This window comes from Brienomyrus brachyistius, chromosome 15, assembly GCF_023856365.1.
Source record: "Brienomyrus brachyistius isolate T26 chromosome 15, BBRACH_0.4, whole genome shotgun sequence".
NCBI classification, from domain to species: domain Eukaryota; kingdom Metazoa; phylum Chordata; class Actinopteri; order Osteoglossiformes; family Mormyridae; genus Brienomyrus; species Brienomyrus brachyistius.
In genome coordinates, this window is record NC_064547.1 from 16,011,054 (window position 1) to 16,024,287 (window position 13,234).

At 39.7% G+C, this 13,234-nt stretch overlaps 1 protein-coding gene across 50 annotated transcripts in view; it reads right to left on the reverse strand.

Moving 5' to 3' along the window:
• Positions 1-13,234, reverse strand: part of LOC125709372 (receptor-type tyrosine-protein phosphatase C-like) — a 34,575-nt gene that overhangs the window by 15,708 nt on the left and 5,633 nt on the right. For 2 of the 50 annotated variants that reach the window (XM_048977695.1, XM_048977697.1), the window contains exons 3-13: positions 8,852-8,920; positions 7,287-7,364; positions 5,932-6,009; positions 4,585-4,662; positions 3,678-3,755; positions 2,842-2,907; positions 2,315-2,392; positions 1,788-1,859; positions 1,408-1,485; positions 1,068-1,133; positions 373-498 (exon numbers count right to left, since the gene is read on the reverse strand). In XM_048977695.1, coding sequence (XP_048833652.1) covers positions 373-498; positions 1,068-1,133; positions 1,408-1,485; positions 1,788-1,859; positions 2,315-2,392; positions 2,842-2,907; positions 3,678-3,755; positions 4,585-4,662; positions 5,932-6,009; positions 7,287-7,364; positions 8,852-8,920 — 867 coding nt within the window. The other 48 variants (XM_048977700.1, XM_048977701.1, XM_048977702.1 and 45 more) reach the window with 48 other exon arrangements.

Consider the following 13,234-nt stretch of genomic DNA (forward strand, 5'->3'; position numbering starts at 1 on the left):
CGGAGATAACCCCAAACTATAGGACCCCCTTAGAGAGAGAGGCATCCTCTGCAGAGATAACCCCAACCTATAGGACCCCCTTAGAGAGAGAGGCATCCTCTGCAGAGATAACCCCAACCTATAGGACCCCCTTAGAGAGAGAGGCATCCTCTGCAGAGATAACCCCAACCTATAGGACCCTCTTAGAGAGAGAGGCATCCTCTGCAGAGATAACCCCAACCTATAGGACCCTCTTAGAGAGAGAGGCATCCTCTGCAGAGATAACCCCACCCTATAGGACCCCCTTAGAGAGAGAGGCATCCTCTGCAGAGATAACTCCAACCTATAGGACCCCTTAGAGAGAGAGGCATCGTCTGCAGAGATAACCCCAACCTATAGTCTGAGAAGTGACCACAAGGGTGCTGCTGTCTGCAGTGAGTGCAGGTGTGGAAGTGCTGCGTGCAAAGTCAGAGGTGCTTGTGCTTGAAGGGCTTGAAGGTTTAACAGAGGTTTTCCGTCCTGGAAATTAAGAAGATATATCAAATCTGATGCAAGGTTTTTACAGTAAATCCTGTATGCAAAACAGATAGATATAAAAGTTGTCTCTGTCCAGCAGTAAGAAAAGTACTGGAGGCTGGAGAGGGAGAGGTGAGGGTATCTGATCCATATCTAAGAGTAACAGTGCTATTTATGAACTCCTGTATGCTCAAGTAAAGACTGACTTTCAGATGTACAGTCAATTGCATATGTGCTCTCTCCATAGAGTCCAGCAATATGTTACCATTTAGGTGGATTTGTGCAGGTGGCTGCAAGTCAGAATGCTGCTGTACATTTATTCACCAATAAGCAATTCAATGCTTTTGAGAAAGAGCAAAGTAGCATTGAAGAAGGGGCATGTTATTATTGCTTGTAGTGCAGTCTGGACAATTTGGTCAAAGTGCTATAAAAGAGACGTTATGCTCATCAGACTTTGTGCAATTATAATACAATTTGGCATATTGAAAAAATACAAATACCAGATATGTAAATATCAGAGAACACGAAACACATGGTAAGAAGTAGCATTCAATAATGCAGTGAAATGTTACCTTCAGTAGCATTTCCACCGGCAGATGAGGATGTGAGAGTGTGTGCAGGTGATGTTGTGGAGCTTGCTGTCAAGAAAGCCAAACCAACGAATGCAGTGTGAGTAAGAACAGTGGAGCATGGAGGACAGAGCACGACCAAAGAGTGGAAGATAGAGGTTGTGATTGTTTTACTGCAGTCACAGCATCATGCTTAACAGTGTTATGAAACATTTTTTACAGAGCTGAGATTCTGGACTGAAGATAAAACACCAAATATGACCCTGTTCACTGAATCTCTAACGGTCCAAACTGTCTTACACCGGCAAAAAAAATGTCATTCACTTATATAATGAAAATTTACCTTGAGAAGAGACACTACTGACATTGCCAGTTGAGGATGGGAGAGTGGATGTAGGTGAGGATGGAGTTGTAGAGATGGCTGAGCAACCAAATCCAGTGCGTGCAGTGTGAGACAGAGCAGGGGAGCATGGAAGAGAGATCACATTGTTATCACTAATAGCAAAATCTCAGTGTTACGGTTCACATTGAATTGCTACAGATGATTTGAGTTTTTTTTTCCAAGTGAGCAGATTTCAGTTATGAAGCTGTAAAGTGGTGTAGATTTGGGACTGAAGATACCAGAGTATAAGATGAACCTGTATGCCGTAAACCGCAAAAATGTATCCAAAATGGCATCACATTTGGTTAAGAATATTGCCCAATATTACAATGAGAGTTTACCTTTAGAAATCACATTAGTGACAGGTGAGGATGGGAGAGTGGATGCAGGTGAGGATGAAGTTTTGGAGATGGCTGAGCAACCAAATCCAGTGCGTGCAGTGTGAGACAGAGCAGGGGGTGTGGAAGAAAGAGCATGTTGTGATTGCCTTAGTACAGCCAGAGAATTATGGATGACAGTGCTATGAAATGGCTGTTATGTGGCTGAGATTTTGGACTGAAGATGCTAGAATGTTTCCTCATACTGAATACTCTCAATACCTGACTAACAACAATCTGGACATTTCATATAAAATATTGACCAATAATACAATGATACTTTACTTTAAGAATTGACCTTAGTCACATTGTCATTTAAGAATACCCAGGTGCGTGTGGGTAAGAATTCTGTTGTGGAGATGCCGTTCACTGAGAAACCAAATGCAGTGCATGCAGTGTGAGAAAGACAGAGCATTTTGTGATTCCTTTTGGCATAGTCTGAGGTTTTATGCTTTGGAATGTTAAAAAAACAAAATATTCAATAAATTTACCTTGAGAAGGGACACTGCTGGCATCACCAGGTAAGGATGCGAGAGTGGATGCATGCGAGGATGTAGTCGTGGAGATGGCTGAGAGACCAAATCCAGTGCGTGCAGTGTGAGACAGAGCGGAGGAGCATGGAAGACAGAGCATGTTGTGATTAGTTTGGGCACCGTGTCAGTGTTTATATTTGGCAGTGTTAAAAAAATCAGTATGTTTGGTTCAAAACCTTATCTTGGTAAATGGTATGATTGAAGCTTTCAGATGAGTGTCAAGATGGAATTGGATTTTATGAATAAACATATCAATTAAATGCAGTTTCAGTAAAGCAGTGGAAAATGTTTGTTGTGAATTCTTTGAAGGAACCTCATAGGTATGATCGATTGATTTTGCTGCAAAATTTCTGTGAGGGAGCTGATTTTTTGACCTGAAAATGCCAATTTAAGTTACAATCCAACATACTGAAAACTCTGAATGCATGAAATTAAACTGACATAGCTGGTTATAAATACTGTACGATGATTCACTGGAACTTCACCTGCATCTTTGACAATGGTAGGTGAAGATTGAGACGTGGATGTAAGTGGGTTTGTTGTGACCATGGCTGTCAAGAAATACAAACCAATGCATGCATGTGAGTAAGAGCAGTGGAGTGTGGAAGACAGAGGATGTTGTGATTGTTTTAGTACGGCCGGAGTGTTATGGTTGACAGTGTTATGAAACAACTGTTACAGAGGTGAGATTTTGGGATGGAGATAACGCAGCATAAGATGATCCTAAACACTGAATCCCTAATTATCCAAATAGCAAAACTTCATTCAATCAGAGAATGAAAATTTACCTTCAGAAGGTACACTGCTAACACCACCAGAGAAGGAGGTGAGAGTGGATGCATGTGTGGACGGAGTTTTGGAGATGGCTGAGCAACCAAATCCAGTGCGTGCAGTGTGAGACAGACCAGGGGGTGTGGAAGAAAGAGCATGTTGTGATTGCCTTAGTACAGCCAGAGAATTATGGATGACAGTGCTATGAAATGGCTGTTATGTGGCTGAGATTTTGGACTGAAGATGCTAGAATGTTTCCTCATACTGAATACTCTCAATACCTGACTAACAACAATCTGGACATTTAATATAAAATATTCACCAATAATACAATGATACTTTACTTTAAGAATTGACCTTAGTCACATTGTCATTTAAGAATACCCAGGTGCGTGTGGGTAAGAATTCTGTTGTGGAGATGTCGTTCACTGAGAAACCAAATGCAGTGCATGCAGTGTGAGAAAGACAGAGCATTTTGTGATTCCTTTTGGCATAGTCTGAGGTTTTATGCTTGGGAATGTTAAAAAAACAAAATATTCAATAAATTTACCTTGAGAAGGGACACTGCTGGCATCACCAGGTAAGGATGCGAGAGTGGATGCATGCGAGGATGTAGTCGTGGAGATGGCTGAGCAACCAAATCCAGTGCGTGCAGTGTGAGACAGAGCAGGGGAGCATGGAAGAGAGATCACATTGTTATCACTAATAGCAAAATCTCAGTGTTACGGTTCACATTGAATTGCTACAGATGATTTGAGTTTTTTTTTCCAAGTGAGCAGATTTCAGTTATGAAGCTGTAAAGGGGTGTAGATTTGGGACTGAAGATACCAGAGTATAAGATGAACCTGTATGCCGTAAACCGCAAAAATGTATCCAAAATGGCATCACATTTGGTTAAGAATATTGCCCAATATTACAATGAGAGTTTACCTTTAGAAATCACATTAGTGACAGGTGAGGATGGGAGAGTGGATGCAGGTGAGGATGGATTTGTGGAGATGGCTGAGCAACCAAATCCAGTGCGTGCAGTGTGAGACAGAGCAGGGGGTGTGGAAGAAAGAGCATGTTGTGATTGCCTTAGTACAGCCAGAGAATTATGGATGACAGTGCTATGAAATGGCTGTTATGTGGCTGAGATTTTGGACTGAAGATGCTAGAATGTTTCCTCATACTGAATACTCTCAATACCTGACTAACAACAATCTGGACATTTAATATAAAATATTGACCAATAATACAATAATACTTTACTTTAAGAATTGACCTTAGTCACATTGTCATTTAAGAATACCCAGGTGCGTGTGGGTAAGAATTCTGTTGTGGAGATGCCGTTCACTGAGAAACCAAATGCAGTGCATGGAGTGTGAGAAAGACAGAGCATTTTGTGATTCCTTTTGGCACAGTCTGAGGGTTTATGCTTGAGAATGTTAAAAAAACAGAATATTCAATAAATTTACCTTGAGAAGGGACACTGCTGACATCACCAGGTAAGGATGTGAGAGTGGATGCATGCGAGGATGTAGTCGTGGAGATGGCTGAGAGACCAAATCCAGTGCGTGCAGTGTGAGACAGAGCAAGGGAGCATGGAAGACAGAGCATGTTGTGATTAGTTTGGGCACAATGTCAGTGTTTATATTTGGCAGTGTTAAAAAAATCAGTGTTTGGTTCAAAACCTTATCTTGGTAAATGGTATGATTGAAGCTTTCAGATGAGTGTCAAGATGGAATTGGATTTTATGAATAAACATATGAAGTAAAGCGGTGGATTGCAGAAGAAAATGTTTGTTGTGAATTCTGTGAAGGAACCTCATAGGAATAATCGATTGATTTTGCTGCAAAATTTCTGTGAGGGAGCTGATTTTTGGACCTGAAAATGCCAATTTAAGTTACAATCCAACATACTGAAAACTCTGAATGCATGAAATTAAACAGACATAGCTGGTTATAAATACTGTACGATGATTCACTGAAACTTCACCTGCATCTTTGACAATGGTAGGTGAAGATTGAGACGTGGATGTAAGTGGGTTTGTTGTGACTGTGGCGGTCAAGAAATACAAACCAATGCATGCATGTGAGTAAGAGCAGTGGAGTGTGGAAGACAGAGGATGTTGTGATTGTTTTAGTACGGCCGGAGTGTTATGGTTGACAGTGTTATGAAACAACTGTTACAGAGGTGAGATTTTGGGATGGAGATAACGCAGCATAAGATGATCCTAAACACTGAATCCCTAATTATCCAAATAGCAAAACTTCATTCAATCAGAGAATGAAAATTTACCTTCAGAAGGTACACCACCAGAGAAGGAGGTGAGAGTGGATGCATGTGTGGACGGAGTTTTGGAGATGGCTGAACGACCAAAACCAGTGCGTGCAGTGTGAGACAGAGCAGGGGGTGTGGAAGAAAGAGTATGTTGTGATTGCCTTAGTACAGCCAGAGAATTATGGATGACAGTGCTATGAAATGGCTGTTATGTGGCTGAGATTTTGGACTGAAGATGCTAGAATGTTTCCTCATACTGAATACTCTCAATACCTGACTAACAACAATCTGGACATTTAATATAAAATATTGACCAATAATACAATGATACTTTACTTTGAGAATTGACCTTAGTCACATTATCGTTTAAGAACACCCAGGTGCGTGTGGGTAAGAATTCTGTTGTGGAGATGCCGTTCACTGAGAAACCAAATGCAGTGCATGCAGTGTGAGAAAGACAGAGCATTTTGTGATTCCTTTTGGCACATTCTGAGGTTTTATGCTTGAGAATGTTAAAAAAACAGAAAATTCAATAAATTTACCTTGAGAAGGGACACTGCTGACATCACCAGGTAAGGATGTGAGAGTGGATGCATGCGAGGATGTAGTCGTGGAGATGGCTGAGAGACCAAATCCAGTGCGTGCAGTGTGAGAAAGAGCAGGGGAGTATGGAAGACAGAGCATGTTGTGATTAGTTTGGGCACAGTGTCAGTGTTTATATTTGGCAGTGTTAAAAAAAATCAGTATGTTTGGTTCAAAACCTTATCTTGGTAAATGGTATGATTGAAGCTTTCAGATGAGTGTCAAGATGGAATTGGATTTTATGAATAAACATATCAATTAAATGCAGTTTCAGTAAAGCAGTGGAAAATGTTTGTTGTGAATTCTTTGAAGGAACCTCATAGGTATGATCGACTGATTTTGCTGCAAAATTTCTGTGAGGGAGCTGATTTTTGGACCTGAAAATGCCAATTTAAGTTACAATCCAACATACTGAAAACTCTGAATGCATGAAATTAAACAGACATAGCTGGTTATAAATACTGTACGATGATTCACTGAAACTTCACCTGCATCTTTGACAATGGTAGGTGAAGATTGAGACGTGGATGTAAGTGGGTTTGTTGTGACCTTGGCTGTCAAGAAATACAAACCAATGCATGCATGTGAGTAAGAGCAGTGGAGTGTGGAAGACAGAGGATGTTGTGATTGTTTTAGTACGGCCGGAGCGTTATGGTTGACAGTGTTATGAAACAACTGTTACAGAGGTGAGATTTTGGGATGGAGATAACGCAGCATAAGATGATCCTAAACACTGAATTCCTAATTATCCAAATAGCAAAACTTCATTCAATCAGAGAATGAAAATTTACCTTCAGAAGGTACACCACCAGAGAAGGAGGTGAGAGTGGATGCATGTGTGGACGGAGTTTTGGAGATGGCTGAGCGACCAAAACCAGTGCGTGCAGTGTGAGACAGAGCAGGGGGTGTGGAAGAAAGAGCATGTTGTGATTGCCTTAGTACAGTCAGAGAATTATGGATGACAGTGCTATGAAATGGCTGTTATGTGGCTGAGATTTTGGACTGAAGATGCTAGAATGTTTCCTCATATTGAATACTCTCAATACCTGACTAACAACAATCTGGACATTTAATATAAAATATTGACCAATAATACAATGATACTTTACTTTGAGAATTGACCTTAGTCACATTATCGTTTAAGAATACCCAGGTGCGTGTGGGTAAGAATTCTGTTGTGGAGATGCCGTTCACTGAGAAACCAAATGCAGTGCATGCAGTGTGAGAAAGACAGAGCATTTTGTGATTCCGTTTGGCACAGTCTGAGGTTTTATGCTTGAGAATGTTAAAAAAACAGAATATTCAATAAATTTACCTTGAGAAGGGACACTGCTGACATCACCAGGTAAGGATGTGAGAGTGGATGCATGCGAGGATGTAGTCGTGGAGATGGCTGAGAGACCAAATCCAGTGCGTGCAGTGTGAGAAAGAGCAGGGGAGTATGGAAGACAGAGCATGTTGTGATTAGTTTGGGCACAGTGTCAGTGTTTATATTTGGCAGTGTTAAAAAAATCAGTATGTTTGGTTCAAAACCTTATCTTGGTAAATGGTATGATTGAAGCTTTCAGATGAGTGTCAAGATGGAATTGGATTTTATGAATAAACATATCAATTAAATGCAGTTTCAGTAAAGCAGTGGAAAATGTTTGTTGTGAATTCTTTGAAGGAACCTCATAGGTATGATCGATTGATTTTGCTGCAAAATTTCTGTGAGGGAGCTGATTTTTGGACCTGAAAATGCCAATTTAAGTTACAATCCAACATACTGAAAACTCTGAATGCATGAAATTAAACTGACATAGCTGGTTATAAATACTGTACGATGATTCACTGGAACTTCACCTGCATCTTTGACAATGGTAGGTGAAGATTGAGACGTGGATGTAAGTGGGTTTGTTGTGACCGTGGCTGTCAAGAAATACAAACCAATGCATGCATGTGAGTAAGAGCAGTGGAGTGTGGAAGACAGAGGATGTTGTGATTGTTTTAGTACGGCCGGAGCGTTATGGTTGACAGTGTTATGAAACAACTGTTACAGAGGTGAGATTTTGGGATGGAGATAACGCAGCATAAGATGATCTTAATCACTGAATCCTTGATTATCCAAATTGTTTGACAATCACAAAAAACTTTCATTCAATTAAACAATGAACATTTACTGTCAATAGGGACACTACTGACACTGCCAGGTAAGGATGTGAGGGTGGAAATGGTGAGAGTTTACCTGGAGAAAGTCACAATAGTGATAGGTGAGGATGGAAGAGTGGATGAAGGTGAGGATGGATTTGTGGAGATGGCTGAGCGACCACATCCAATGTGTGCAGTGTGAGACAGAGCAGGGGAGTATGTGTGTTTATACAGACACTCTTCTACTTACGAATTTTCAGACATACGAACGAAGAGGACTTTAAGCCCAAATTGTGTTCATTGGGCTCCTGTTTCCCATTCGCAACATCAATTTTTTTTTCCACCTTGTACGACGTCTAGCCGCTACCCTGGCTGCACAGCAGCGTAGCGTGCGGACTCCCAGTATTCTGCTTCTTTGTACTTGCGTATACCCATAAAATGATGAGTGACGACTTACGAATATTTTAAGAATGGCTCCTAAATATGGGAGAGTCTGTGTGTATATATATACACACACATACATACACACAGACTCTCCTCTATTTAGGAGCCGTTCTTAACTTAAAATGTTCGTAAGTTCGTAATATATATATATATATATATATATATATATATATATATATATATATATATATTTTTTTTTTTTAAGATTCAAATACAACAAAACCTTGCATACAGAACACTCTAAACAACTGAATATATATATAGTACACCTGGTAAGCAATGTTGTTCAAAAGCAGAGTGATACATTACCAGGAGGAGTATCAGTTGGTTGTTTGGTTGGGTGGGTGGTTGCGGGTGTGGCGTTTGTTTCTGCGTTGGCTGTGGATAAACAGACCAATGAATGCAGTGAGATGCTGTGGAGCATGGAAGACAATGCATATAAATTCACATTTAATAACCTGAACCCGAACTTCATTTCACCATCACTCTACCTTGCGAGATGGTATGAAAATGACCTTGTCCTTGAATATATTCTTTTTTAAGTAAAGGTGTTTTAAAAATTTCAAAAGAAAACTAGTTTTATATATATTATAATTTTACATAATATGTGTATTTTATAGTTGAAAAGTAAATATGTATGGTTCTGATGTCTTGTCAGCCCAGGAACAGTGGTGTATAAAAACCAAAACATTTATTTTTCTGTCTAGTTCAGACTGGTTAAATTTTAGTATCCAACAGAACATATATCAAGGTGTTATTTTAGCGCTTCAGGATTGCAGATGAGTGTAGTAGAAGATACCACAGATTCAGCATCTTTATAATGCTGGTTGCAAGCAAATAAGTAATTTTACAATAAATGTGCATTTGTTATACAATACCAACACTATATAAAACTACAGGGACACTTAGCTACATTATGGGATGGAGTACATCTGATAAAGAGTGATTATGATTATCTGTTGGCAATTTCTGTCTGTTTTTCACAGGCCTTTGGGATTTCCTCTTTAATCTGTCCAGAAAATTGACGGCCAAAATCTGCCACATTATCTGCCGAAATCATCATTGTAAAATGCGGAAACTGGAAAATAAACTGACTGAGTGAAAGACAGACAGATAGAAGAAACTGTAGCAGCAGAATGTCCGTCCACTTCATTAGCAGTTCTTCCTGGCCCCCGTTCTGGTAATTTTCCTGTTAGTTGCTTCGTAACACTGTCATGCTACATGATGACGTGACTTTAGATGGCTGCTAAAACGCTGATATAAGCAGTAATACTATCTTGTGTCATTATTCTTTAGTTACAATCAGATATAACTGGTAGGCAAAAAGGTCTTTTTAAAATACACATCATCCTTTTTTTAGAAACGTAAAATGTATTTCAATGAAGTGTTATTCGGAACTGGTGTTGCTAAATTGTCTGTAGGTGTAAATGTGCATATGAATGATATGTGTGCCTTGTAATGATGTGGCACCAGAGGTGGATGATGATAAAAAAATTTGGGGGAGGGGGCGCAGTTTTGGGGGGAGACAAACAAAAAAGGAAAAAAAATCTAAAAATAACACAGAATCACTTGACAAATCTGCTCAGTCCAGGGGTCGGGCCGATCGCAGGGTGATTAACGGATAATTCTTACCATCACTGGAGGGAAACCAGTTGATCACTTTCATATATATTTCTGAGGGGGGGTTGATAGCAAAATATACCGTCGCGATTTGGTATTTTTTTTCGAAAGCAGCTCTTATTCTAAACAAGGTCGGACAGCCCTGACCTTTGGGGCAGCTACAAAGCGTTTATCCAAAGGTGCAAAGTTCAAGCAAAGAACAGAGTTATAACCTCACAACACCACTGACTTACTGAGCCTTGATGGTGAACAACTGCATGCAAACAGCCAATCTAAATAAACAACTGCTAAATCCATGCATAATTCCTGCTAGTAACCAGGTAAAACACTTGAAACACAATTTTCTTAATACAGGAAATGTCCTCTCTTTTCTGCCTGGCATAGACACACACACACACACCCCCCCCCCCCCCCCCCCCCCGCCCCAAACTCCACCCTTGAACAACAGTGTAATTTCAATGAGGCACAGAGAGCTGCACCCTGTGAAAAATGAAGAAAAAAAAACAATTAGAGAGCAGCCTCAGGCCTGAGGCGTCCGACGGCCTGGAGCTGAAAGTGGTTGCAGCAGTAACGCTTGCTTACCCACCAATGAAGCTTGTTTGGTAGCTCCCTCCTTATTTTGTCGTGATTTTCTGTGCAAACTCTTTTCGAGGGGCGAGAACTCATCCGTGGGGGTTCATTTTGGTCAAATTTGCAGGCAGGGGAGTTGGGGTTGATCCCATGGAAATTCCATTGGTTTGCTAAGTCAGTGGTCAAATGGACAAAATCTAGCAGGTACTCAGGCAGTCCCAGCTTATAGGGTTATGATGGTTGTCGGTTCGAATCCCGTGGTTAACAGAGCGATTTCACTGTTAGGTCCTTAAGCAAAGCCGTTTACCCTAATTGCTCCAGGGATTGTCTGACCCTGTTTGCTAAATAAATATAACCTAAAAATGTTACTGTACAATATCATCCAACCATCCATCCATCCATCATCTCCCCTTTGATCCGAGGTCGGGTCGCGGGGGCAGCAGTCTCAGCAGAGAAACCCAGTCTTCATAATATCATAATGCACTATTTGAGTGAAAAAGTACCACACTGTATAAAACTTGCTATCTGAGAGATGACTGGGGAAGGTTTCCCTCCTTTTTATCTCTACAAAGATTGTCGGTTAGAGGGAGATTTTTAAGGACCCCACTCTGTCTTTATGCTTGTAAACAAGCCAGTGTCTCCCAACCTGCTCCTCGGGGACCCCAGACAGTCCACGTTTTTGTTCACTACCAGCTCACAGTAGGAGCATAAACTTGGACTGTCTGGGGTTCCACGAGGTCTGGGTTACGAAACTCTGGTTTAGACGAATAGGAAATGGACAAAGTATTGGCTTTGCATATTCTGCCTATTCAAACATTATGTGTTTCTAAAATAAAAGCCAAATTATCTACTAATAAAATATCTGGTAACAGATAGCACCTCTAAATCGAAAAAAGAAAACTGCTAACATAAGGATTTTGTGCACACATTCATACATGCTTTACATGCCTTTGCATATTTTGCATTGACTCCTACAGCAAATTTCAGTCTTGTGTCTATAAATACAAAAGCATATTTCAATTAAATATCAACAGGATTAGGCCATAACTCCCCAAGTAGTTTACTGGACTATCTTCATTATTTTTAATCATTATGATGGCAGTTTTTGGCTCAGTGGGTTTTGCTGTCCCTCCAATTGCAAGTTGGGAGTTCCGTAGTTGACAGTCTCACCGTTTGGCCCCTTAATGCATTTAAACGCTGCTTAGACAGTTATGAAATAGGCAAAAAGGCAAATTATCTTCTAATAAATAAATGCTGTAGTCAGCACATCTAGGCCAGGAAACAGATTACAAAAGGATTATGTGCGCACATTAATACACGCATTACACACTTTTGAATATTTTGCATTGACTTTCAACTCCTTACGTTGATTTCTTCAGAGCAAAGCTGAGAAGGAAAACTGTGTTGATAGAAGTGGTTAGCAACTTCAGGCTCCCTAAATGGCATAACCTGGTTGCCATAGCAGCAAGCTCTGTAGACAGATCACCATTTCGACACTTAGCCACAACTTCCTGAGAAGCTGATGTATGGCGTAGTTTTCTTTAGCTGTTTTTGGTTTCAACTTTGAAAGCTGCACATTAACAAACATGTTTGAAAATTACTTGTGTAAAATACTACAGCTTAATGCTATAATATAAAAGTTGCACTGCAGATGAAAAATTTAACATTTTAAAAATGTATAATGTTCCTCACTATGTTTTATTACTGTGAAATTAATATGCAAAATGGCTGATGAGTTTTCTGAAAAGTCATTATTGATTGACTACATTTACATATGTCAGCCAGCACATACTGTAACGCACAGCTCATATGTAGACTACAACAGCTACAACACAACTGAATCATGGCAGGATCAGACAAATGTCTTCATTAACTCCATTTTCATTAAATGTCACGTCTTCATCCATTTTCTGAATTCCTGCATCACTCTGAAAGTACCTCAACTACCGGAAAATCTTTATAAACTACGGAATTAATGATTCTTTGATGGACCTTGTAGTTGAAATGGATCTCTCATTGAACCATTAAAGGAAAAAAAATTATATATATATATATATATATATATATATATATATATATATATATATATATATATAGATAAAATAATTAACAGCTTTTTATGACATATCTTTCTCTTGATTTTAAACAAAAGCTATAATCAGACTCGTTGGTGTGTGTTAAATCTGGGCAGTAGGGGTGGTGAATGTAATCTCTACAATCTAAGGTGCATAAAGAGTTCAATTACAATGTAACCATCCAATCTAACCTGTCATAATTAGGCATATTGAAAGCAGCACTAAAACAGGAATACCTGAGGTACAAAATATCAAAACAGTGATGCATATTAAAGTACTAAAAAGAATATAATGAACTAGAAAATGTTTGATCACTTTTATGAGTAGCGAAGACAGCCAACTCCCATGCATACATACTGCCAGTGTTGCATGAGTTCACAAATGGACAACTGTCTGTGAAAGTGTGTTTCTGAAGAAACAATAAATG